This window comes from Theropithecus gelada, chromosome 15 (genome assembly GCF_003255815.1).
Source record: "Theropithecus gelada isolate Dixy chromosome 15, Tgel_1.0, whole genome shotgun sequence".
NCBI lineage: Eukaryota > Metazoa > Chordata > Mammalia > Primates > Cercopithecidae > Theropithecus > Theropithecus gelada.
In genome coordinates, this window is record NC_037683.1 from 15,494,408 (window position 1) to 15,520,407 (window position 26,000).

The 26,000-nt window shown below is 42.7% G+C and overlaps 1 protein-coding gene across 6 annotated transcripts in view; it reads left to right on the top strand.

Annotated features, from left to right (window-relative positions):
• DENND1A (DENN domain containing 1A) overlaps positions 1–26,000 on the top strand; it is a 544,396-nt gene that overhangs the window by 295,389 nt on the left and 223,007 nt on the right. For all 6 annotated transcript variants that reach the window (XM_025359631.1, XM_025359633.1, XM_025359632.1 and 3 more), the window contains 2 exons: positions 1,938–2,038; positions 22,881–22,926. In XM_025359631.1, the coding sequence (XP_025215416.1) occupies positions 1,938–2,038; positions 22,881–22,926 (147 nt within the window). The remainder of the gene's footprint in view (positions 1–1,937; positions 2,039–22,880; positions 22,927–26,000) is intronic.

The following is a 26,000-nucleotide window of genomic DNA, read 5'->3' on the forward strand; positions in this document are numbered from 1 at the left end:
AATGTTTTGATATTATATATATATGTGTGTACATATATCAGTCTCCTTTATATGGGTACCTACGGAAATGGAATGTGAAGGGATGGGTTAAACCTGCCAGCCTTGACGGGGTCACTGGGAACAGTTCTTGGGTGCCTGCTGAATGAGATCCGGTTCATGGCATGGACCTGGCTTCAAGAACGGGGTCTGGAGGAAAGAGTCAGGGCAGGCGGGGGTGGGAGTGGCAGCCCTGGCTTTAACACACAGTTCTCACAACTGGGAAACATCAGCAGAATACCCAATTTAAAGCTGTTCATGTTACACTAACCTCTGGGATGCTTTTAACTGGGCCTTGGCACGTCACTCTTTTGCCACGTAAATGTCCTTCTGTCAGCAAAGGCCAGTTAACAGCTTCCAAAAGAAGCAAAGTCCTCATGGGAACAGGCTTCCCTGAAACCAAAGAAACATTAAAGAAAAAAAGACAGAAAGAAACATGTGTTGTTGGCTTTGTCACTTCATAGCTATGTCTCCAAAGGTTGCTTTTTCCCCCCTTTCTTTTCACTATATTGAATTTTGTAGCAATTGTATCCCTTTATATTATCTTTGTTTCCTAAATTTTTAATAGCATAAAATACTGATTATATGATGTCTCTAGCTCTTAAGAAAAAAAAAAAAATAGAAAATACGGGTAAGTCAAAAGACTGTGGAGAGGAAGGATTAGTCAGTAAACAGTGCCATAGCAATTGATTACCTATGTGGAAAAAATAAATTCTCACCTCAGTCCTTAAACCTAAAGTGATTCCAGATGGACTGAAGAGTTAAATGCTAAGGGAAAATTTAGAGGACTTTCTTGGGATAAAAGCGGTAGAAACCATCATGGAAGAAAATATTTGTCTATATAATTATTTAGACCTTCTCTTTGCCCAGAAATTCAAAGAAAATTAAGTATAAATTATTTTCAAAACACTACAAAGGCTGGATATTCTTTGCATATCATCAGTGATTGCTTATAAACCAGTAAAAATTACTAACACTCATTTTTAAAGTGGGCTAAGAATATGAATAGACCATTTGTCTATTACATAAGTACAGTCAAGAAACATATGACAAAATGTTCAACCTTAGTCCTGATCAGAATAAAAATAAGAGTAAAATAGATACAATTTTAAAGCTACTAACTTGACTACAAGGAGTAGTGCTGGTGAGGGGAAGGGAGGCCAGAATTGTGGTGGATGGCTGGGGCTGGGGGGTGTAAAGAGTCTCCATCCTTCCTCTATTCATTATACTAACATATTTATGATATATGTATTTATTAAGTGCCTTGAAATATTTATAACCTTTGTCTCTGAATTCTGCATTTAGGAACTATAGATATAAATTATTGACCTATATGATTATATTACTTAATGGTAGTAGAATAGTTAAATATATTAATAGGATGGGAAATTCATCAAGTATCGTTAAAAGGTATTTTTTCTAAGAATATTTAAAGAATATTCTGGATTTGTGCCTTTAAAGCATCATTAAGAGATACCTTTTTCTAAGAATATTTAAAGGAAAATGGCATCAAATAATGTTCACTTTTAAGAAACACAAAAGAATACTGCATTTATAGTCATCCTAATTGTATTTAAAAAGGGAATATATGTGCTTGTGTGTGTAAGAACCTACAATGTTAAATCTTCCAATGGTGGTGGCATTTATTTTAATCCCTTTCTCCATTTTTAAAATTTTCTATTTCTTATATTAGCTTTATAATCAGAAAAAAAGATTTTTTGAAAAGAAAGCTCTTACTAAATTTGAATTAGGGTGATTGAATTAACTTAGAATGATTTCTCCAGGCTTTTCAACTTATCATGTAAACATGTTGAAGAATTATAGAATTGTATTGCTGAAATCAAATGGCGGTGTCTCCTCCCTTGGATTTGTTCATTGATCTCTGCTTTGCTCTGTTCCAGCTGACTGCCTGCATCCACGGGTCTGCGGCGATGCTCTACCCCATGTACTGGCAGCACGTGTACATCCCCGTGCTACCACCACATCTGCTGGACTACTGCTGGTAAGGTGGCTGGCCCTGTCCTCTGCTTCTCCTTTGCCCTGAACTGACTGGGCATGTTAGATGTGTCACCTGTTAATGCAGTTGGTGACGCTACATTAAAAATACTAACTTTATCCAGCCTGGACAAAGTAGTGAGAATCCATCTGTACCAAAAAAAAAAAAAGTCAGGCATTGTGGCACATACCTGTAGTCCCAGCTACTCAGGAGGCTGAGTTGGGAGGATCATTTGAGCCAGAGAGGTCGAGGCTATAGTGAGCTCTACTTGTGCCACTGCACTCCATCCTGGGCAACAGAGTGAGACTCTGTCTCAAAAATAATAATAATAATAAAAATACTAACTTCAAAGTGGCATGGATTTAAGACCACCTGATTGCATGGCCCTTTCATTTCCAGTTTTCTTATATGTCATGACAGAGTACAAGAGAGTGGGTAGTCATTTTTCCCATTTCTCAGTTTGGGAGAAACAATGCACCAAGAGGTTGCGTGTTTGTTTGTTTGTTTGTTTTTTCCTAAAACAAATTGTAAACTGGGGACAGAAACAATTGAGATCTCCAAGGCCTTCAAGTTTCAGCCATGCCCTGGCACATTCCTTAAGACTCGTGCTCACTGTGGTTTGGGAGCACAAGCCAGACGGCACTAAACCGTCTGAAGTTCTTTGAGGAGAATTTCACCGTTCAGTGAAACAGACTTTAGTAGAAGGAAGAAACAAAGGTTTTGGTGACAGCCCTGCTATCTTGGGCAAGTCACTTGGCCTTAAGACTTTCTTTACTCATCTGTAAAAGGAAGTTGTTCAATACATAATCATAAAGATGAAACGAGATAACATATGAAAGGACCCCATGTAGAAAAGCTGGCTCATGGTGGGTGCTCAGAAAATGTTCCCACAGACATATCATTGTCCTCACTATCTGTCTTCAATAGATTACCAAAACAGACTGTCTTTGTGACCGATTTGGTTCCCTTTTCCTCATGAATAATTTCTTTCTCCAGTGTAATGCAGTTAAAGACATTGTCTCCAAACAGTTCAAGTCAACAGAAGTCCATAAGGGGGCATGGTACACAGAGAGGGAAAGGCACTAACTGCATGCCAAATATTGAGAGCTTCAGGAGAAGGGAACCCATTTGAGGGTCATAGCCCTGTTGCTTAAGGACAGGTGACATAGGACACTGACCACTGGTTCAGAGTGATTGAGTCCAGGTCAGTCATACTTTTGCTGGGATCTCCAGCCCATTTTGCCGTCATCTCACTGGAAAGGTTCACACAGGTAGCCAGATTGTCCAAGGAGCTTAAAGGCATTCCACAGTCACTCCTGATTGGAACGTGCTGGGCTCACCCTCTTCCCAAGAAGCCATGGAGATAACAAGGACATAACTCAGGGCCATGATGTGAAAATCAGTGGCCCTCTCTCGTGCATAGCAGTCAGTGAATGGGCCTGATTCTTTCTTTATGATACGTCTTTCTTATCAAGGTAGTCATCTTATTCATGCCTTTCTCCCACCTCTTGTGAGATTAAGGGGCGATATGTTTTCTACCATGTGGAATATGGAATCCTGGCTAATTTTGAATTTCTTCTTGATTCATCGGTGGTTGAACCCCACATTTTTTCACTATGTCTCTTCATACTTTGGTTTATTTTGGAAACTATTTTCAGTTAATGATGACGTCCAGGTACTGCTGGTCTAGATTTTTGTGTTCATCCCTTCTTGAGTGGGTAGGAAATAAAGTAATGTTTGCAGATAGGAAAGAATAAGGATGTAAACCCCTTATAACAGATTCACCATGTGACATTAAGTGTTCGCGTTTGCTGTGTTCCTCAGGGAGTGTTTTCAAACCCTGGAGCCCATCCCAGACCCCTCCCCTGTATCCAGGTCTCCAGCCTCTCTCCTTCCATTGGAGACTCTAGGGAATGCTGGACTCTGCCCTAGTGAGGCTGCTCCTTCTGCTCCCGGACTCCAGACGCCGCCATGGTCTGGTGTGAGCTCCGCCCTGTCATCTGGCTGCTAGCACAGCCCCTAGGAACCTTCCTCCCTGCCGTGTCACTGTCATCTGCTTGTCTCTGGGATCTTCATCATCTGTTGGTTGAGATGTCCACATCCCCTTCCCATCTTATTCTCTGCTGTCTTCAGTGGCTTCAGAATCCACACTACTGGCCTCCTCTTATTCCCACTGAGATCGCATTTGCACTGTTTTGTCATTGATAGTGAGATTACTCCCTCAGAGATGCCATGGAGTAGCACAAACAAGAATAGGACGGGGCTAAGAGGAGGACACCTGAGTTCCTGTCTCCGCTCCATTACTGCCTGGCTGTGTAGCTTAGAGCAAGCGCCTTTGCTTCTCTGAATCTCTTCTCTGTTGAGGGCTGAAAATACTGCAACTTGTTCTTTAAACTGTTTCTAGGATGAAATAAAATAACGTATGTGCTAATGCACTTTATAGACTGAAAAGCAATGTCAGCCACCCAGCAGGGTGACACCTGTGTCATTAACCGTCTGAAGCTCACTCAGCCCCCTCTGGTTTCCTGCTGGCCTCCTTGCTTTGGGGCTTCGTGAGCTTTTTCTTTCTTTCTTTTTTTTCTTTTTTTGAGACAGAGTGTCGCTCTGTCACCCACGTTGGAGTGCAATGGCGCAATCTTGGCTCACTGCAACCTCCACCTCCCAGGTGCAAGCGATTCTCCTGCCTCAGCCTCCCGAGTACCTGGGATTACAGGTGTGTGTGACCACTCCCGGCTAATTTTTTATAATTTTAGTAGAGACAGGATTTCCCTGTGTTAGCCAGTATGGTCTTGATCTCCTGACCTTGTGATTCACCCGTCTCAGCCTCCCAAAGTGCTGCGATTACAGGCATGAGCCACTGTGCCTGGTGTCATGAGCTTTTTCGGTAGAGCAGATGTTTCCCGATGCTGGCCATGTCTCAGGCACTGCACTAAGTGCTGGAAGACAGGAATGAGAGTCAGTTTCCAGCAGAAGGGACTCAAACAATTGGGTGTCGAAGACACAGGCACATAGGCCAGAACTGCTCCTGGATTTTTCACCAGTTCCTTGCAGTCTCTTGCTTCCCTGGCCTTGCCACTGACCCTAGGCACCCCTACCATTTTCTTATCTATTCCTTGTCTGGAAGATACTGCTGGTGAAAGTCTGAGAGCCTTTGCAGAGAGGACCTGCTAGAGAGTGGTGCTGCCTAACCTCAGCTTGCCCTCCTCCTCTGCAGTCACCCCTGAGCCCTCACTCTCCCCACCATGCAGCAGGCTCAGGGATGGGAATGCATTGTTACGTCTGGTGAGAAGAGGGGGACATAGGGTCTGTGCTCCCACAGCTGCCCTCCTTCTCATCCAAGGCTGGTTACTTGCTGCCTGCTTGCTTCTTCTCTCCTACCATTCCTGAGGGAGGAAGAGCAGTCTGTCCAAAGCCATTGACTTCACCTGGGCCTGGGTGCTGTCTCCTGAGGATTCTCTGGGACCCATCTAGATCTCTGTTCTCTTGGGTACCATTAAACACCCCTTTCTGCTGCCTCTCTCCTCTCCTGCACATGTGCTTAGGTGCCCCATTCCTCAGATTTGACCTTTCCTTCAACTCCCTGTGCTTGAGCTTCTGAGCCAATGCTCTTGGTTTCTTCTCACTGCCATATATCTTCAAGGAAAGGACCGAAAGGACCCTGTTTACTATCCGGTAGTGTTTGTTGTTCAAATGAAAGCTTGAGGGACTGGGCAGAGGCAAACACTGACGCTCAGAGAGGAGGAAGGAGACGAGGGGAACTAGAGGGGAGGAGAAGGAACAAAACACACACCCGAGGAAGGTGGAAGGGAGAGAGGGAGCAAGAAAAAGCAGAAGGTAGAAAGGAGACACACATGCCCTGACACAGAGTCCTGGAGTGACATCCAGCCCCCTTAGCACGTTGAACCTGCTGCCATCCCCTCTCCCCCCAGACACACAGTACGCTCACAGGAATAGACCCCCACGCAGACACACCCGCCTTCACAGACATAGGTCCCTTCCCCACAGACATGTCTCAGGGTCTTCCACAGGGAGAGATACCCCCAACCCTGCCCCCACCACAATACACATCATAGGCTAGATGTGTGCTCTAAAAGGTAGCCTCAGGTCGAATGCAGTAGCTTATGCCTATAATCTCAGCACTTTGGGAGGCCAAGGCAGGAGGATCACTTGAGCCTAGGAGTTTGAGACCAGCCTGGGCAAATCATGAGATTCCCATCTACACAGAAAATTAAAAAAAAAAAAAATAGCCATAGTGGCACACAACTGTAGTCCCAGCTACACAGGTGGTTGAGGTGGGAGGATCGCTTGATCCCAGGAGGTAGAGGCTACATGAGCTGCAATCGAGCCACTGCCCTCCGGTCTGGGTGACAGAGTGAGACCCTGTCTCACAGTTCCCCCTGGAAGAGATTCACCAGTGGGTTTTCATGCTGTGCTTCAGGGAGGAATACCTAGGGATTGGTAGAGCTGGGAGGATCAATATAGTTTGTCTGCCAAGTAGTAGTACAATTTTATTTTTTAATATTTATTTTATTTTATTTTTTGAGACAAGGTCTTGCTTTGTCGCCCAGGCTGGAATGCAGTGGCGCAATCTCGGCTCACTGCAACCTCAGCTCCCCGGGTTCAAGCGATTCTCCTTCCTCAGCCTCCTTAGTAGCTAGAATCACAGGTGCGTACCACCACGCCTGGCTAATTTTTGTATTTTTAGTAGACACAGGGTTTCACCATGTTGGCCAGGCTGGTCTCTAACTCCTGACTTCAGGTGATCCACCTGCCTCAGCCTCCCAAAGTACTGGGATTACAGGCATGAGCTACTGTGTGTGACCCAACTTTAGCTTTCTATTATTTGAAAAGTTTTGGTTGCTAAATTGTTAGCTAGTTTAAAACAGGCAGTTTACATTCCTGGAACTATGCTCTGTCAGTAACATCAGTGACGAAGGGGAAAATGCTCTGTCAGTAACATCAGTGACGAAGATAGCTGCCATTGTTGAACACTGGGTTATCTCCTTTACATCTGTGATGGCATTGAATTCTGCCAACAACCCTGCATGGCAGATACTATTAGCCCCATTTCACAGATGATTAGTAAGCCAAGGCCCCAAGAGCTTTAGTAACTTTCCCTGATATAGACATTATGTATTATACTCTACGATCAAATTTTTATTAAGAGAATTATATGGACACATAATACACAAAAAGTCGGATGTATATATGTATACTTATAGAGAGGCAGAAATCTGGAAAGAAATACACCAAAATGTTTAACAGAGACCCATTATGGGGAGGCAGGAGAGGATTTCTGCATGCTTTTTATTTTCCATATTTTCGAATATTTCTACAATGAAAAAGTATGGTTTTTATCATTAAAAGCTTTATTTTCACAAATGAGTGTTTATTCTAGCCAATTGTCCTTTCCAGCTGCCATTCATTTCTCCCTTCATGTTTTCTTGGAGATACATTAGATGTTTTATTTTCCCATGAAAGCTGATCCAAGATCATTTTTCAACCTTCTCTAACTCTAGCACTCTGAAACACTGTTACCAGCCTGACCAAGGGCAATGATGTTGGCAGGTCTAACTGGGAAGAGAAGACTTGGCAAGGAAGGCTGCTAAGTCCTTGTCATCCTAAATTTCCACTACAGAAAATTAAAGATGACATTTGTATTTACTGGTGCCTGAGTGGGTTTTGAGAGGAGGCACCATCTTGGAAGTTTCTGTTTCTGTAATAGCAGTCTTTCTCCTGGTCCCTTGTTTCTGTGAAAGAACTTTTTGACATATGACCAGAGGATGATTACAGGCTGGTGGGGGATTGGTGTCTGTTTGTTAACTGTAAGGTGTAAGAATGATGAAATGAAAGACTCCAAGAGAAAAAACACATCCCCCATAATGAAGGGTTGATTTGACCACCTTCAACCACTACCACTGCTTTGGTCAGAGACTACAAATGTCATGAAATTTGAGTCAATGCTAATAACTTCATTCTCTTATGCCTAGTAACTTTCACCACCATTGAGTGTAATCCTTGGTGGTAAGAGCCAGCAGGGATAACTAGCATTTTAAGTAAAGTGCTAGGAGCCTGAAACATGTAAATTTGAAGGAGGTTTGCTCCTCTGCAGATGATTTAAATGTTAAGTATGTCCCCATGCAGGGGATACACAAAATGGAATCTGAAAACTATTATCTCCTGTAGAAATGAACTCTCAATTTACTCACTGCACAGGAAGGGCGGATTCTAGTCATTTTCACTGCCAGCAGGTGCCCTTTCTATGCATAATAGACTTCACAAGTGTAATTAACACATGAGGACCACTGCTGCCAGTTTTTCTTCAGGTACATGCTGCTAGGAGTTTTCAGGACAACAGTGTAGGCCATAAGAGCTTTTTACATGGCGCCTGAAGATGAAGTCTTCATTGACTTCTGGACAAAAACATGTTAAATGGGGCTGAGCCCAGACCCTGCTGTTGGTATCACAGGTCACAGTCATTGAGTCCAGAAACCCCAAAAGCTGTATTGCAGCCTTTAGTAGACCAGAGGCCATGACAGCAAAGCTCTAGTTTGCATGCAGTTAATAAATGAAAAGTAGGATACTGAAAACCCTATAATTATGTGGAGAACTAATTGCACATTCACAAATACAACAAACAATCATCTGAGTTAACTTTAATTAGAGCTATAATCACAGATTTTAATTATCTGAAAAAAATCAGTTTAGTCCAAATAGGCTGCCCTAGATATTCCTCAAATTATATTTTTGTGTGTCCCTTCCTATTTTTGGAGTGGACAATAGTGTGGAAGGTGCCTAGGTTTTGGATTCAGGCAGACCTGGATTCAAATGTTAGTCTTATCTCTTATTAACTATGTAACTATTAAAAATCTGTTTTACCTCTCTGATCTGCAATGTCTTTTTCTGTAAAATGGGTATAACTTACCTACTTTGAAAAGTGGCTATAGCAATTAGAGTTATTAGTCAAGTGGCACCTAGGGGCCATTAGTAAATGATGATTGCTTTTTTCACCATTATTATAAACCTGGGACATGGATTTCAGTTTCTGGAAGGTTTAACTCACATTAAACATTATTCTTACTTCTGCTGCCTTGAGAGCTCAGGGGAAAACTTTATAATTCATCTTCTCTTTTTATCCCTCAGATTGTTTTTATTTTGATTTTTTTTTTTATTTAACTTGAGTTATTGTATGGTTGTTTTCATTTGCAGCTGTGGCATAAGAATGAAAAGAAAAGAAACAAAAGCAGATGGCAGAGAAAACGAAAGGAGTAAGACATTTCCAGCCCTTATGAATATTTAAAAACATGTGCTGCTGGTTCCTTTCTACTTTAGATCTATGCCATTCCCTTGACTTTGAAAGTGAAAACGAGAATGTTCCCTACCTTAGCTGATGGTGGCCTTGACCTTGGCCAGTGTTGGGAAAGCCTTCCTGTTTCTGGGAGAAAAGGATTAACTTGCTAATGAGAAGCAGCATTCCCTTTCATAATAATCACCATCTATTGAGTACTGTGTATGTGACAAGCTCTTTATAAACATTATCGCAAATCTTCAAAATCAAGCTACAAGGTAAATATTTTTAGCTCCATTGTATGTATTAGGAAATTGAAGCTCAGAGAGGTTTAATGACTTACCTACTGTCACACAGCCAAGAAATAGTGGAGCCTGCCCTTGAAATCCAAGGCAATCTGATATTAAAACTTTCCTTACTAATATCCTGCGAAGTGTTAGAGAATAAATTGTACCCATCACCAAGATTTTGTGAAAAAATTCTTCATGTCGGCTTCTTGATGACTTGCTAATTGTAGACGTATGTTGTCATTCATTAATTATTCATTTATTCAGCAAATATTGATAGAGCACTTATTATGTACCAGGCACTATGCTAATTAAATTGTGCTAAGAAAAGGTCCCAGTAGAAACCATATGGTATTTCCCATGTAAATTTCTTTTTCCCCCTTCCTTCTTCAGAAGTAGTCCTAAATAGGGACCACAAATCAATTCCCAACTTGAATCGTGTATTTGATTTATTCTAGGCAATTATTAACACACATTTGTGATAAAATATTTTCAAAGCAGATCAAGACAAGCTCATGCTTTTCCCCCAAAGGACAGTCAGGTCAAAAGCCAAGTTAGTAGCTAGCTCCTGATGCTTTTTGAGGGCATTGTTGAACTGAGAAGTCAAATAGGATATGTACAGTGAATGTTTGAATTTTGCATTTGAGTTTGTAAAATGCCTCATATTTTTTGGCATTTCCAGATGACTCTGGAACCATTCTTCCTCTCAGAGTGGGGATGCTCAGATCTCTCTGAAAGACGCTAGTTTCAGGCCTTTTGTGTGCTGTATGTAGGGTTTTGAATCAGCCCCTACATGGTGCATCACATATTCCATGTAGGATTTTCAACAAAAGGTGCACAGTCCATATAGGTGATGGGGCATCAGTCTGGACACAACTCTGAAGTAACATCCAGTTAATCAGATCTGCGCCCATTCTAGTCACTATATTCATTGATGCCATGAAATGTTGCATAGGAAATAGATCAATGCTAGATTAAGTGGAATTGTTGGTATTCTTGATGGCAGAGACAGAACTCAAAGTGTGGTTCAGCGGAAACAGAAAAGTGTGGCCCTCACCTGGCTTCCCCGTTGGCTAGATTGGAGGTCACTGAGCCAGCCTTTTCAGATGGAGGTGAATAGTGATTACTACTGACACAAAGCAGGTGCTCTGTAAATAGTAGATACTATCTTTATGTTATTCATAGCTATATAGATGTATATATAGTCAGTATATATTAATGTATCTCTGGTGCTAAGAATTTCAACTGAGGTCAGGTATGGTGACTCACACCTGTAATCCCAGCACTTTGGGAGGCCGAGGGGGCAGATCACTTGAGGCTAAGAGTTTAAGACCAGCCTGGGCAACATAGTGAAACCCCATCTCTACTAAAAATAGAAAAAAAAATAGCTAGGTGTGGCGGTGCATGCCTATAATCCCAGCTACTCCAGCCTGGGCAATAGAGAAAGACCCTGTCTTCGAAAAAAAAAAAAAAGAGAGAATTTCAACTGAATATTTTTTGCATATATAAAATATATATATATATATATTTTAAGCTAAGAAGCAGCAAGGCGCCAAGAGTGGAATGGTGCCACTGTGACAGAGCTCATCTGGGAGGGGCAGGAGGGGATAAGGACCAGGAATTTAGTTTCAGACAGAAGAGGAAGGGAAGTTGGGCTGTGGTGGAAGTGATGGTTAGGAAATGCGCGCACGCACACCTACACACACACACACAAATGTGTGTTGGTTTAATGATCAGAAATCATAGATTGCTAGTTAGGTAATTCTTCAACTGAGATTTGGCTAAACTTGACCCTGAGGCTTGAACAGAGAGGCCAAGTGAGAGAAAAGAGTTCAGATTTGGAAGTCATAAAGTCTAGGGTCCAAATCCTAGACTGTGGTCCTACTAAAGATGTGACTTTGAGTGAGTCACATAACCTGCCTGAGCCTCAGTGTCTTCATTTGTGAAGCCATTGCCAGGGAGATAGCTAAAAGCACTGCTCTACATGAGGAGCCTAGCACCAAGTAGGCAGCTGGAAAAATGTTGTGAGGTGATAACAGTCACTGAGTCCTACATTGAGCTGCACCTTCATTTCCTTGAGCAGCACCCAAGACTGAATGTGCCAAGAGCCTTGTGGGGAAGCTTTGGACAATTTTTTTCCTTTTTTTCTCTTTTCTTTTTTTTTTTTCGATGGAGTCACACTCTGTCACCCAGGCTGGAGTGCAGCGCTGCAATCTCAGCTCACTGCAACTTCTGCCTCCTGGGTTCAAGCAATTCTCCTGCCTCAGCCTCCTGAGTAGCTGAGATTACAGGTGTGCACCACCACACCCAGCTAATTTTTTGTATTTTTGTTAGAGAAGGGGTTTCACTATGTTGATCAGGCTGGTCTGAAACTCCTGACCTCAAATTATCTACCTACCTTGGCCTCCCAAAGTGCTGGGATTACAGGTGTGAGCCACCATGCCTAGACTGGACAATTTTGATGTGAACTATTTTCCAGGTGGAAAAATGAGGTAAAGAAGAGATTGGGCCCTTTGTATTATCTATGTTACAGATTCTGTGGGGATCTCTGTCTCTATACTGTAGACTCTATAGGGAAACTGTCTTTTCAAGTTCTCTGCTAGATTTTTTTAAGTTGAAGTGTAATTCACATACCACAAAGTTCACCCTTTTAAAAGTATACAGTTCTGGCCAGAGCTGCAGTGGCTCACACCTGTAATGCCAGCGCTTTGGGAAGCGGGCATATTGCTTGAGCCCAGGACTTCGAGACCAATCCTGGGCAACATGGCAAAGTCATGTCTCTGTTAAAAAAAAAAAAAAAAAATACAAAAATTAGCCAGCTGTGGTGGTGTGTGCCTGTAGTCCCAGCTCCCTGTGAGGCTGAAGTAGGAGAATCACCTAAGCCTGGAAAGTTGAGGCTGCAATGATCTCACACCATTGCATTCCAACCTGGTTGATGAGAATGAGACTCTGTCTCAATCAATCAATCAATGTATAAAGATCAGTGGTTTGTAGTATATTCCAACTATCTAATTCACTATCCATCTAATAAATATATCATCACTAATTCCAGATACATTATATTTTTAATACATTCTGCATTGTTAGTGAAGTAACATATCCTTATTATAAAAAACTTTTTTACGCTGGGTACGGTGGCTCATGCCTGTAATTCCAGCACTTTGAGAGGCCCAAGCGGGTGGATCACCTGAGATCAGGAGTTCAAGACCAGCCTGGCTCACATGGTGAGACCCCATCTGTACTAAAAATGCAAAAATTAGCTGGGCGTGGTGACATGTGCCTGTAATCCCAGCTACTCTGAGGCCAAGGCAGGAAAATCACTTGAACCTGAGAGGCGGAAGTTGCAGTGAGCTGAGATTGCGTCACTGCACTCCAGCCTAGGTGATAGAGCAAGACTCCATCTCAAAATAATAATAATAATAATAATAATAAGCTTTTTTCAGCCTTTCAAAGTACATATAACAAAAAGCAAAAGGTCTGTAAAAATGGGTAGTCTGTGTAGATGGTTGCCATTCAGCCTTTAGCCCTGTCCCTGTAGAGGCACCCCGGAAGGCACCGATGCCAGGAGTGCAGCGGGACAGCTCTCACTGGCCTCAGCAGTGTCTCTCCCAGCATTACTGAGACTTACAGGGTTAAAGAAGACAAGGTGTCCCTTTAACACAGGAGTGACCCTTCCTGGATTAGGGGAATGGTGCTTGTTGGCTCAGCCACCAACCCTTTGGGGAGCTGTCTGGACCACAGCCTAATCACCTCCTGGCTACTGTATCTGCCTCTGAGCCTCTGGACCTGCCCTGCTGCTCCCACCTTCCCCAGCCCCCTCCTACTGATGTCGGGAGGGGCAACAGCCTGCCTCCCCTGCCCCAGTTTCTGCTGCCCTCCGTGCAACGTTGCTGGCCCTGACTCCTGCCTACCTGCCTGAGCATTGGCCTGGTTTTCCATTTCTCATGACACATTTTGTATGTGAGTGACACATTCCTCACTCCTCCCCGATTTGGAGCCTGGCTTGAACCCAACACTTAGAAAACTCTGGATGTTCTGGGACACAGTATAGGGGTCTCTGTAGCAACAACACTCTAGCTATGTTCCTGGAAGCCATAGGTCACCTGTAAGGTAGGGGCCACAGACCAAGTAACATCAGGATCACAGGAAGCTTCAGCAGTGCAGCAAGTGACCTCAAGGCAAGGCTTCTGGAGATAATGTGCCTGCCTCTTTCAGGTGCTGGCACCAGGGACAGTATGTACATACAGCACCAGCACAGTGATAGGCTCTGAGTGACCTCTCAACAAGTGCAGGTTTGTCTTCCATTTAAAACATGCGATGGATGGAAAGGCAAGGCTGGAAATGTAATTGGATGTATGCATCTTGGCACGTGGGATGAGTCCTGGAAAAACAGCAAGAGAAAATCTCCTGTTATTACCAGTTGAATTATTTTTTATACTTTCTTTTCTGTCACTTTCTCTTCATTTATTTCTCCACAAACCTCTTTCTCTTTTTCTCTTCTTATTTATTTATTTTTTTTGGGGGGGCTCATTCATTTGTGTGTTTCCATAGGCTCTCATGGGCTGTTTGTGGCTTACAACTTGAGACTTCCTTTCCATGTCTGGCTTTAGCTGTTATGGTTCTCATTGAATTTTCTGTGGCAACAGAGAGCCCTGTCTCCTGACCTTTCCTCTGTGATTAACTTCTCCTGCTGCAGTGGTCTTAGTCATGGAGCCCTTCCTGATGTTTTCCGAGTCTGTCGCCTTCCGGTAGGCCGAGGAGGCACAAAAGGGCGGGCTACCCCAGGCTTTGATGTTGACCTCTCCAGATTTTTGTCCAGGCATTATCTTTGTAACTCTTGTGTTCATTTCTGTTGGGTCCAGTGGCTTGGGGCTGTAGAAGGCATCTCCGCCACCCGCATAGGTTACCCCAGGAAGCCACAGAGCCACATTCAGAAGGGCATTGTCCTCCTCTCCCAGTCACTGATCAGCTCAAGTGATACACGTGTCTTGCATTAGCAAACCATCTCCAGTGCCCACTGGACATTGATGCACACTGAGCTCACCTCTGCTGTGGCGGGGCCCCGTGCTCTTACTGCTGAAACCCCAAATGGAAACTAGGCCATCTCTGCCTTCTCTCATAATCCAGAATTGTTCCTGGTCTCCTCATGGATCCTCATCCTCTGTTGTTGCTCATAAATCGGAGAGGGCTGGGTTGGAAACCAGGAAAGACGTTAAATACTTTTTTCCCCTAAAAAGAAAAAAACTTGCCTACCTCATGGCAGTTACCCCATACTTTCTACTTCTCACCAGCTGTGACCTTTGTCAAGTCACTTAACCTCTTTGAGCCATGGGTTCCTCTGTGAATTATGGAGACCCACCTTTCAAGATTGCTGCAGAGATGAAATGAGGTCATCTCAGGCCCTTCTGTTGTGTACCCGACAACACCCTGTGCGTTTCCTTGTAGCAGGTTGCGCATGTACAACATGCTTATTTGATCTGCTGTTAACTGTGAGCTTCACATGGGGACCAGATCTGTTTTTCTCTCCTCTTGCCCCAGCCCAGCATGGTGCCTGATATTAGTGATACCTGTTGACTGACTGACTGACTGGCCTGTGGAAAACACTTTTCCCTCCTCAGGAGCCTTTTGAAAATTCAAGCTCCTGGGTGGCTGGTTCATTTTTCTCCTGTGGACACCACAAAACACCTTACAATCTTGTTTCCGTCTTTGGGTTGGTGGCCAGAGTGTTCAGAGCCAAACCTGTGACCACCCCAGCATGAAATGGAAACACTAACCTTGCCACAGCTTCCTTTTCTTCCCCCCTTGGCTTCTATTTCTTTTCATACTTTTGTTGCTATGTTGAAAATATTCATATAAATTGCCTTAAATCCTGCTTAGAACAGAAAAGAGTATCAGTCAATTCCAGCTAGTAAGGCAAATATAGTTTTATTCTGGCTATGAACCCACTAGCTATTTTACTTTTTTAGCTATAATTATCAAGTAACCATTTTTTGTTAACTGTAGCATAATGGTTAAGAGAAGTCACTAGCAAGTAAGAGTAGTGTAAGAGACTTGGAAGTAGAAGGATTTGGGCTGGGATCACGATTAACAGCGTGACCATGGGCACGTTTTTGAGATTACCTTTTTAAGTCTGTAAAATGGCCAGGCACAGTGGCTCACGCCCATAATCCCACTACTTTGGAAGGCCGAGGCAGGTGGATTACCTAAAGTCAGGAGTTTGAGACCAGCCTGGACAACATGGTGAAACCCTGTCTTCACTAAAAATACAAAAATCAGACAGGCGTGGTAGTGCACGCCTGTAATCCCAGCAACTCGAGAGACTGAAGCAGGAGAATCACTTGAACCCAGGAGACAGGTTGCAGTGGGCGAGGATTGCACCACTGCACTCCAGCCTGGGCAACAGAGCAAGACTCTGTCTCAAAAAAAAAAAAAAAAAAAAAAAAAAAAAAAAAACTATAAAATGGATGATATAAATTGGATCATTTGAGGATTAAATGAGATAAGGTGGCTAGAGCCTCCCATGCAGCCCTTGAAATGTGGTGTGTGCTCAGTAAATAGCAGCTCGACTGTTTGTATCATTCCTGCTCTGCACGTGGCACCATGGGAGGCTCTGGGAAACAGGATTCTGTGCTTCTGTGACTGACAATCTAGAATCACCCTTCAAATCAGCATGTGCTTTATGCCAAATGAGTAACTCAGACAAAAGCCCCTACCAAGAGAGGTGTTAGCCACCACTGGGCAATCTGAGAGGCAGGCAGCAGGGCTTCAGTAGGACTTGGAGGAATAGCGAAGCTGAGGCCTGTGGGGCCACTGTGTGACTGAGATGAGCTCAGAGGCACTTTTGGGACCAGAAACCTCCTGTGGTGGAAAAGGTAGCAGGGGAGGAGGATCTCAGACAGAATGTGGAAGCTCCTAGGTCTTGTCACAGCTGCAGGCTGCAGCAGGTTAGAGAAAACCACCTAACCTTCTTCCTCTGCAGGCTGTGGGAATGCTGATCTCCAGGAAATAAGAAGCTTGCTTTATCCCTGTATCATGGACTTGGGTTCTAGTCCCCGTTCTGCCACTTACTAGCTGTGTGATGTCAGAGGAATGATTTAGCTTCTCCAATCTTAGTTTTTCCATCTGTGAAATGGTATTTCCGATAGTACCTACCTTATGCTGCTACGGTGAGAATATAATGAGAAAATGCTTTAGCCTAGTGCTGGCTCTTGGCAAATTTGCAGTCAGTGGTGGCTGCTCTTACTGGCTTCGTGTCCTACACTGGCCGTTACATTAGCCTGAAGAGCAGCTGTCTCATCGCTCTCAGTAAGTCCGAAACTGTGATCATTCGCATTCTCCAGCAAGATATGTTCTCTGGTGTCCATTCTTGTTCTTTTTCCAACTCTCTTGTCCTTTAACCTGTCTAACAAAGCCAGGCTCATTATTTCGAGCAGAATTTAAAACCACAAGACAATCTGTGTTTACACGTTTGTGTCTTTTACAAAAAAAGAAAGAAAAGCTCACATAAGACCTCCTTCAGAGTTTTCCTTTCTGACTGTGGGATCCCCTTTGCCTGATCAGGGTATTTGGTTAATAAGGTGGTGGGCCTTTGAGAGGTAAGGTGGCACTGTGATGTGTATATTGTAACGTGAATACCTATGTGTTTATATGAAAAACAGAAAAACAGTGGTCTTTCCAAATCCCTGGGCTGCCCTAAGCTGTGTTCTTTCATGATGGCAGCCCAGGGATTTGGAAAGACCACTGTTTTTCTAAGCTGTGTTCTTTCATGTGAAGGGACCTCCTGCCTCTCCCTTCGTTTCCTCTCCCCTCCCACTTTGTCTTGGGAAGCTGTTTTTGTTGTTGTTGTTGTTGTTGTTGTTTATTAGCCAGTGTTCCTTTATTTCACTGGACTCATTTCCAATTAGTAGCTGTTCACCTCAGGGGAACATGATTAAGAGAGCTCTGGTTATCTGGGGGAGAGGAATTAAATTGTGGAAGTGCAGTAATAATGAACGAGGACTACAGGATCGCTTAATAAGTCTGCAGTTTCCGTATGCTTGCTTCTTCCTTGCTGGGAATGAGCTCATGCCGTCGGACTTACCTGTCAGAGAAGTGCTCGGCATCACAGGCCTGGAACCAAGAGGACTGACGAATAGCCCTTTTGGTACCCCAGCGCTCTTTTCCTTTCAACTTAAATACTGAGTATGTGCTGTGTGACATCATGCACAGAGGTTGGCCTCTCTGTTCAGCAGCCCTGCGTCTGAAGTACGGCTTCACCGCTGACTAGCTGTGCGATCTTGGCAAATTACTTTTGTCTTTCTGAGCCTGTTTCCTAACCTGAAAATATGGATGATAGCACCACTTTGCAGAGTTCCCTTGAGCATTATGTCTGTAATGCATAAAAGTGACTGAATTATAGTAGCTCAATAAAAGTTCCTTTTCCTCTTAAGAGGATTCAAACTAAAGATATCTTCCAGGTAAAGGTTATTCTATTGTGTCTGCCTCAACACCAGCAACAGAGCCCTTTTCCTTTTCAGGGTAGAAGGAAAAGAGAGTCACTTTTACTCTCCCGTAACTGATGAAACTGATGAAATCAGATAGTGCAGCAATTCCCAGAGAACAAAAGCTTCGTACAGATACACCCCATTCTGCTATTCCAAGATGTACAGTAGCATCCTTACAATCACTGTCAGCCATACAGCAGTTGTGACGTGGTTGTCATGACCCGCCTATGCTTAAGTTTGGTTATAACTGTTAATATTATCACCGCTTTAATTTAATTATGTGCATTGTTGGTTCTACACATGTTGTTTAATTGCCGTTTAAAATGTCTTCACAATTGCACTAGGATTCAACACTGAAAGGTAAAGTCACTGTGAATGCTGAAGGGCGCCGGAGCAGAGAAGCAGAGTATATACATTTGCTATTACTGAAGTGTAGATATTTCCATTCAAATTTTCTAGAACAGCAACAAATAAGGACCTAAACAGGAAGATCACTTCTAGATGGATTTTGGTTTGGTTTTGTAACTGAGATACCCTTGGAAAAACATGGACGTTGATGCCTCTGGATCAGAAAAGGATTCAGATGAGTTGGATTCTGAACATGAAGAAGTTTTTTTAAAAAATAACTTAAGGCCGGGCGCGGTGGCTCACGCCTGTAATCCCAGCACTTTGGGAGGTTGAGGTGGGCGGATCATGAGGTCAGGAGATCGAGACCATCCTGGCTAACACAGTGAAACCCCATCTCTACTAAAAATACAAAAAATTAGCCAGGCGTGGTGGCGGGCGCCTGTAGTCCCAGCTACTCGGGAGGCTGAGGCAGGAGAATGGCATAAACCCGGGAGGTGGAGCTTTCAGTGAGCCGAAATCGCGCCGCTGCACTCCAGCCTGGGCAACAGAGCAAGAGAACGTCTCAAAAAAAAAAAAAAAAAAAAGCTTACCCAGTTTATTTTGCTATGTTTTATTTTTAATGTATGCTCAAGAGTGATAAGAGGTTTTTAAAAATGTGTCCAAGTGATCAAAAAGTCATGAACCATTGTTTCCTTGATAGTTTTTCCATTATTGGTGGTACATTAGAAAGGAAAGGCACCCTCCTGAAGAAAGTGATAAGCAACCCTCCTGAACTCAGTGGAGTATCCAGGAGACAGGAGTGTGCTTGGCAGTCAGAAATCCATGTGTAGAGATGACGTGTGCCTGTCAAGCACCTCCCATTCCTCATGGCATCTTGACCATTCTTACCAGCAGTTTACTGGGTATCCTGGAGTGGGTGTCCTACAGAACCAGGGCTGGAACAAGAAACCATTCTGTGGGTAGTAAGAGAGTGGGTCCAATGGTGCCAGCCATGCCAGGGGCTCAGAGAGAACCCTACCATGTGCTGCACCTGTGCCAGGTACCTCGGAGGTTGTCTCTAATCTCTGCAACAGTCCTGAAAGATTTCCACTAGGCCAGGTACTGCCTTTTTGGAAAGCGCTCTGCTAGGATATAACAAACGATAAGAAACAGCCCTGTCCTTTAATTTTTAGTAATTTGTGTCTAGGAATTCATACAACATGAAGGTGTTCATTTTTATCACAGTGATACTTATGATAGTGAAAAGTTAGAAGCAACTTAATGTCTACTCTAGGGATAGCATTCAATAAATTATGGTACATCCATATTTGGTGGAATATTATGCAGTCTTTAATAATCACAAAATTATAGAACAATCTGGGAAATGTTCATGTAGCCAATGAGAAAATAACACAATGTATGCCTTTTATGGTTTCGAAGATATAAACCTGTTTAATGTGAGCCAGTATTAGAAAGGAATGCAAAAGAAAAAGTAATTGTGTTAGGATAATATAATCATGGGTAGGTGTTTTTCTCCCCAAACATTTCTTTTAAAAATAAAAAGACAAAGAAGAGGTTTCCAAGAAACTGAGTCAGTAGCTACAATAATTATTGAGAATAGAAATTGTTTTCAGACTGTACCTAGAATTACCCAATTGGATAAGTACCACATTAAGATGTTCAGGAAATTCTGGGTTTCTTTTTCTTCCCTCTCCCTGTCACCACTTGGAATTCGTAATTATCTATTTGCAGAGCAAACATGCAGTAGATTCAGGGAAATATCTGAGGCTTTGTACGTAAATGATGACAGTGTAAAAGGTATTTGTCCAAATTTACATTCATACAAAACATGGAGCTGCTATGATTTCAGAATAAATGTGTTTTAAATATTTTCTAAATACAGAGCTGTTGCAGTTCTAACAATACTTGGCTAAGAAAACTACATTTCTACGATAGGCCATAATTACTCTTTGGAAAATTATTGGGCTTTTAAAAATGCCTATCTGAAGATACTTGAAGAATGAGTTCCATTTTGCCCTTTCTTGCATCTTCAGTCTTTTCCATGAGGTCCCTTTTTCCTTTCAGGGTGTGATTGATTTTTATTGTAGGACAAAAGGGCATAGCACTAAAGTCTACATACATAGGATCCTATGGTTAAGTTATACAGAGGGCTTTTGGTATACATGTTTATTTTCAGCCATTTGAATGTCTTTTTCTGTATATTAATTCGTTTGTTGGAATTTCAGTTCTACAATTCTGGTTAAAACTCATGGTCACTGGTCAATTGCATGATTAAATGTAGGAGATGGGAAAGGTGATAAGATTTAGTTAAATATTATGGATTTGCGCTTTCTCCCTTCTATGTGTTAGGCTGTGCTTCTGGTCACATTAATAAGTGGCCATTTTTCTGGAATTTGTACTCTTCCTGCTTCCTTTCATTACATTAGGCAAGGTTCCACTAGATGAGACATTTGCAGTCTTAAGACTTCCTGCCAGGGTTCAGACTTTGTATTTTTGACATTGAAGCTGTCGTGTTCCTGAAGCTACTTAATTAGAAACACATTCATTTCAGTGTACACTGGAAAAAGCTTGGACAGCAGAGCCAGGCACACTGGGAAGTTTGAGCGTTTGTGTAGCTGGCAGCTAAACTAATGGTTTACGGTTTAGGGGGGAAAAAAATGTCACAGGGCATTTCCTTGCCCCTAGAAGCAAAGAGAAGCTGAATGCACACAGCAGATACCTTAAAAAAGAAAAAAAAAGAGAAGAAGAAAGACAACTCCACTTTCACTGCAGTTGTGTATATAGTTCTTTCTTTAGCTATTATCAAATACAAAAGTCTTCTAGAATAGTTAGCAAACTGAGCTGCTAATATTCAAGTCTGTTTTACATGTTCCCAAGACATATTATATTACTGCTGAGATCTGTAGTAAGGAGGACATTTTACATTCTGGGGAAAGAGGGAAAGAAAGGATTTTTGCTTGAATTTTATTTGTTGAATGGTAATGAGGGAATCATGCCCTTTCTTATTTTTAAATGTTTGAGCAATTTAACAATATACATGTGATGTTTAGAAACCTCCCTTGCCTATCCATTGCTTTCAGGATAAAGCCTAAACTCCATAGTATTCAGTTGGAAGCAAACCTCTCCTGTCTCATTACTTACCAATCCTTGTTTCTCCAACTTTGTCCCCAAAGAGCCATCCTTGATCATCCACCTCTACTCTACCAGCTGCCCCAGAAGAAAAGTACCTGGTCACCCCAGTTTGAGTCAGGTATCTTTTCTCTAGGTTCACAAAATACCATCTGCACATTTCATAGAATACATCCCATACTAGAGAGATAGATGGAAAAGTTGCCAGTCACACCCTTCCTCACTCTTCCTTGACCTCCTTCCCCTGACCCAAAGGAAAGCATTGCACGGGAAGTGAGCTTGGGGATTTCAGGTTCTGTATTACAAAATCAGTGTGGTACAAAGGAAGAAATGCATATTTGGGAGTCAGATCCCAAGTCTACCACTGACTTTGTTTTGTGGTGTTAGGTAAGTGATTTAACCTCTTTAGGCCTAGTCCCTTCTCTGTAAAATGGGTGTTGTATCTATGGGTATTGCAAAGTTGTTGCGTGGATTAGAATAGATGAATTTAAAATTCCTCATATAATGTCTAGCACATTTGTTATTGGTAGGTAACATAAATGATAATGTATACACACACACACGTACACACCAACCCCTGAAACCAAAGGCAGGACCGGTGTATCCAAAATGCCCAGGTTTTAAACCCACTAGAGTGGAGTTCTCATGCCTTTGCTCAGTCACTGACTTAGGGAACCCGTGGCTCCGTGAATGAAGCAGTTGGCAGAGGCTTTCTGAATTATAGTGTCATGGGATGGCATGTGTGCAACTGGGGAGGAGATGCTTGCTGGCAGCTCTCCAAGTACTTTGTCCAATCAGAATGGACAGTTAGATCACATCTCTTGATGACAGAGGAAGCAGAAAATACAAAATATTCTTCTTTGAAACACATTATGCCCTTCATCCAACCTTAACTGCTTTTTCTGTTGTAATCATGGCAATAATCGTTCCCATTTGTATTAGAACTCTGCTGATCATTTAACGTATATTTTCTTTGATTCTAATAACAACATGCTGGCTGCAATCCAGGATTCCATTTTAAAGATAAGGCAACTGAGGCTGTGCAGTTGCAGAGCTGCTCTTTAGGGACTAATACCAAGGTTGATGCTCTTCCTGATACCCATGCTGTTTCCAATGCTGCCCACGTTTTGAAATTCTTCTGAAGTTTCAAGGCTTGGGAACAAAATGTCATATTAGGATTTTTGTTGTGAAAGGAAATGTAACTGTGCATACGTTTATTAAAACAGTTTTTCTCCAAATAGTGAACCATCTGTAATTTTCTGTCAGAAGCAACAGACATTAAAGCAGCTGTGTGTCTCTGTTTCTCTTCACAGTGCTCCCATGCCCTACCTCATAGGAATCCATTTAAGTTTAATGGAGGTAAGTTGGCTTCTTTCCTCCCCAGATGGCTCTACCTGGGGCTTTGTTTCATTGTGTGGCGGTGGAGAGACCCAGTCTCGGCAGTCACAGCTCTGCATGTGGGAGCGTGCCGAAGCAGCACCTCCCAGGTGCACAGAGCTGAGCGTTCAGCTTGGACGCTCTGCATTGGACTCTGTTTTCAGGGTTTTCCCACTTTGCCTAGAGACTGTGGATTTTCACGGGTTGAGGGAGAGAGAGTCAAGGAGGCAGGAGGAAAGGGTTCTTTAAGGGTTTGAATGAGGGAAGGGAAATGATTTGCTTTTCAAAATGTTTGTTCTAATCGCTATAGCAATATTGCATTCTTCATTGTAGTAAATGTGATATAAAATGTACATAGAATCATGAAGAAGGAAATTAAAATTATCCACGATACCATTATTCCAGATTGAACCATTGTTAGCATTTTACTAATCTCCTTCTTAGTCTTTATTGTCTAAATATATGTTTTGTATAAATATGCATAATTGATATGCTTTGTAATTTTATGTCTTTAATTAACATGGCTTGGGAATTTCTACATGTTTTTATCTACTCTCAGTAATAATTTTTAATTTGCCACCTATCATTCCCACTATTTGGATATACCACAATGTAACCGTTTTCCTACTGTTGGACACTGAGGTTGTTTATAATTTTTCACTATTATAAATAGCATTTCAGCGAACATCTTTATGCATAAGGCTTTATCTGCATTTTGCCTCATTTCCTTAGCATAGAACCCCTAAAGTAGAAATGCTTGGTCAAAGCTATGCATCGGATGCCAGATTGCTTTCTGTATGGCTGTACCAATTAGATAGCAATTCTTTTAAAGGACTTTTCTGTGCTTTTGTAAGTGTCATTAGTTTGTAGACATGTACCCTAAGCCCTTTCCTCCTTAGGAGAGAGTTTTAATTTGTACTAGAGCAAAATGAGGCGTGGGGAGGGGGCTTGCCTGTGTTGCACAGGAGATAAGCTCTCAGAGGGAAAATCTACAGCCATGTCCGTCTGCGGTGGTGCTTTGCATGTCTTGAAGGAAGTGCTACTTCTCTTCTTCTGTTCCCTTCATTTCACGTCGACGAGGACCACCTGCTTCACTAACTGTTGCACACTGTGCTATTGTGCTTACGAAAATGAAAGAAGTTGGTTATCGAAAAACCTGTTTGTTTGACATTGAGAATCTTGATCAAAATAGACCACAGAAATCTGCTCAAATTTCTAATTTGACAGGCCGGCCATGTGGCTCCTACATTCTGTTAACAGTTCCTCCTTGTCATCACCCAGCCCTAAGCACATACAGTACACAGTTTATGGACTATCTGGGATGATGTATTTAGATCAGATTGAAGAGATTTCTTCTGTGTTTTACCTTTGTTTGTCAAGTTTGGGGGTCTATTCAAAGCTCCCGTATGAAAAACTGAAATTCAAAGTGAATACTTTCCAATGGACCGTTAGTGCCAATTGCTGTAGAGTTTGAAACACTAATATAACGACTATTTGGTCTATCAGAGTCCACAGTTCCCTCCCGCCTGCCTCTCCTCCTGCCTTCCAGACTGCTCCAGCACAGGCTTTTTCAGACTCCTTTTTATGTCCCAGCGCCTCAGCATTCTCCAAGTTTCTAGTTGTGTCTTTCTCTTCTTTTCTATGTGCCCTCTAGTCACCTTGTTTAAGGCTTTTTGCTTCAGCTACCAGGTCAATGTCAATGACTCAGCTGGGATTTTAACGCTGGTCTGCCTCTCTCTGAACTTCAGGTCCAAAGTTTAAAGTGCCAATTGGATTTCACCTGGATGTACTACAGATGTCTTCCCCAGTCTTCCCCAAACAATTTATTATCTATACACACACACACACACACACACACTCTCTCTCTCTCTCTCTCTCTCTCTCTCTCTGTAAGCCACTCCACTCCCCTTCCACTGTTCCAGGTTCCTGTGAATGGCACTACTGCCTTCAGTGACACCTAAGTGGGACACACTGATCATGGCTGAATGCTCTTCTTCCTCATCCTCTCTAAATACTCACAAAGCTCTAAAATGTCTCTCACCCTGTTCTTTCCTCACTGCCTTCATTGACACTTTGCTTTGCTTTCTTGGATTCTTGCAAAAGCCTTATTCATTTGATAAACAACATGAGGACCTCTTATGTTCCAAGCATTTTGCTAGGTCCTGGAGGTATGGAGATGAATATAAAGTTCAGTGCATAGTCACAACACTGCATGGGTTGCCCTCCACCCGGTCACTTGATAACCATGGGCTACATAATGCTTGGGGAGGAGCCTTCCAGCCTCCCCTACACAGTCCCTGCGTTCTGCACAGTCTCTCTGCTGCTGTCAAGCCTTCTGCCTGGTCACTGACCCATGTTAGCTCGTGCTCTTGCTGATCCCTAAACATACCCACATTCCCACCCCTCTGCATGCATTAGCCCTGCCCTTCTCCGCCTCTTCCAAGAAGTCCTCCTGCTCTGTTTTCTTCTTTGACTTACGGTGCCTCTTGCTCTGAATAATAGCTGTTTGCTTCCTTGTCTCTCTCCATCATCCCCTGGAGGATGACTTCTTTGGGAACAAGGACTGTGCATCATTCACTGTGGTGTCCCCAGCACCTAACAGGATGCCACACAGGTGATATTCTCTGAGCAAATGCTTTGTGAAAAGAAGCGTTGAGTGAATGCTTGGAAAGCTGTAATTTGGAGCACATTTAGAAGCCCTCTAATAGGCATCACTGTTTTCAGGCAACCCAATGCCATAATTTTACTTACAGGTGTGGAAAGTGAATTTTTTACTTTTTATATAATTGTAAGTAATTTAAAATAAGGCCTTTTGTAGTAAAACATGGTAAAATATGCATACATTTTGCAGTTGAAACTTGAGACAGAGTTTTGCACTTACATGAATGGGTACAGGTCTCTTCTGCTCAGCCTTTGAAGGGCGTTAAGGGAGAAGGCTCAGGGGGCACTGGCTAAGATAGACCTTAGCCCTGCTGATTGACAGAGGCTGGGAAGGAGTTTGCTGTGCTGAACTCCTGTGTAGTCAGCACAAAAATAAAAACAAAAATGGGAGTTGC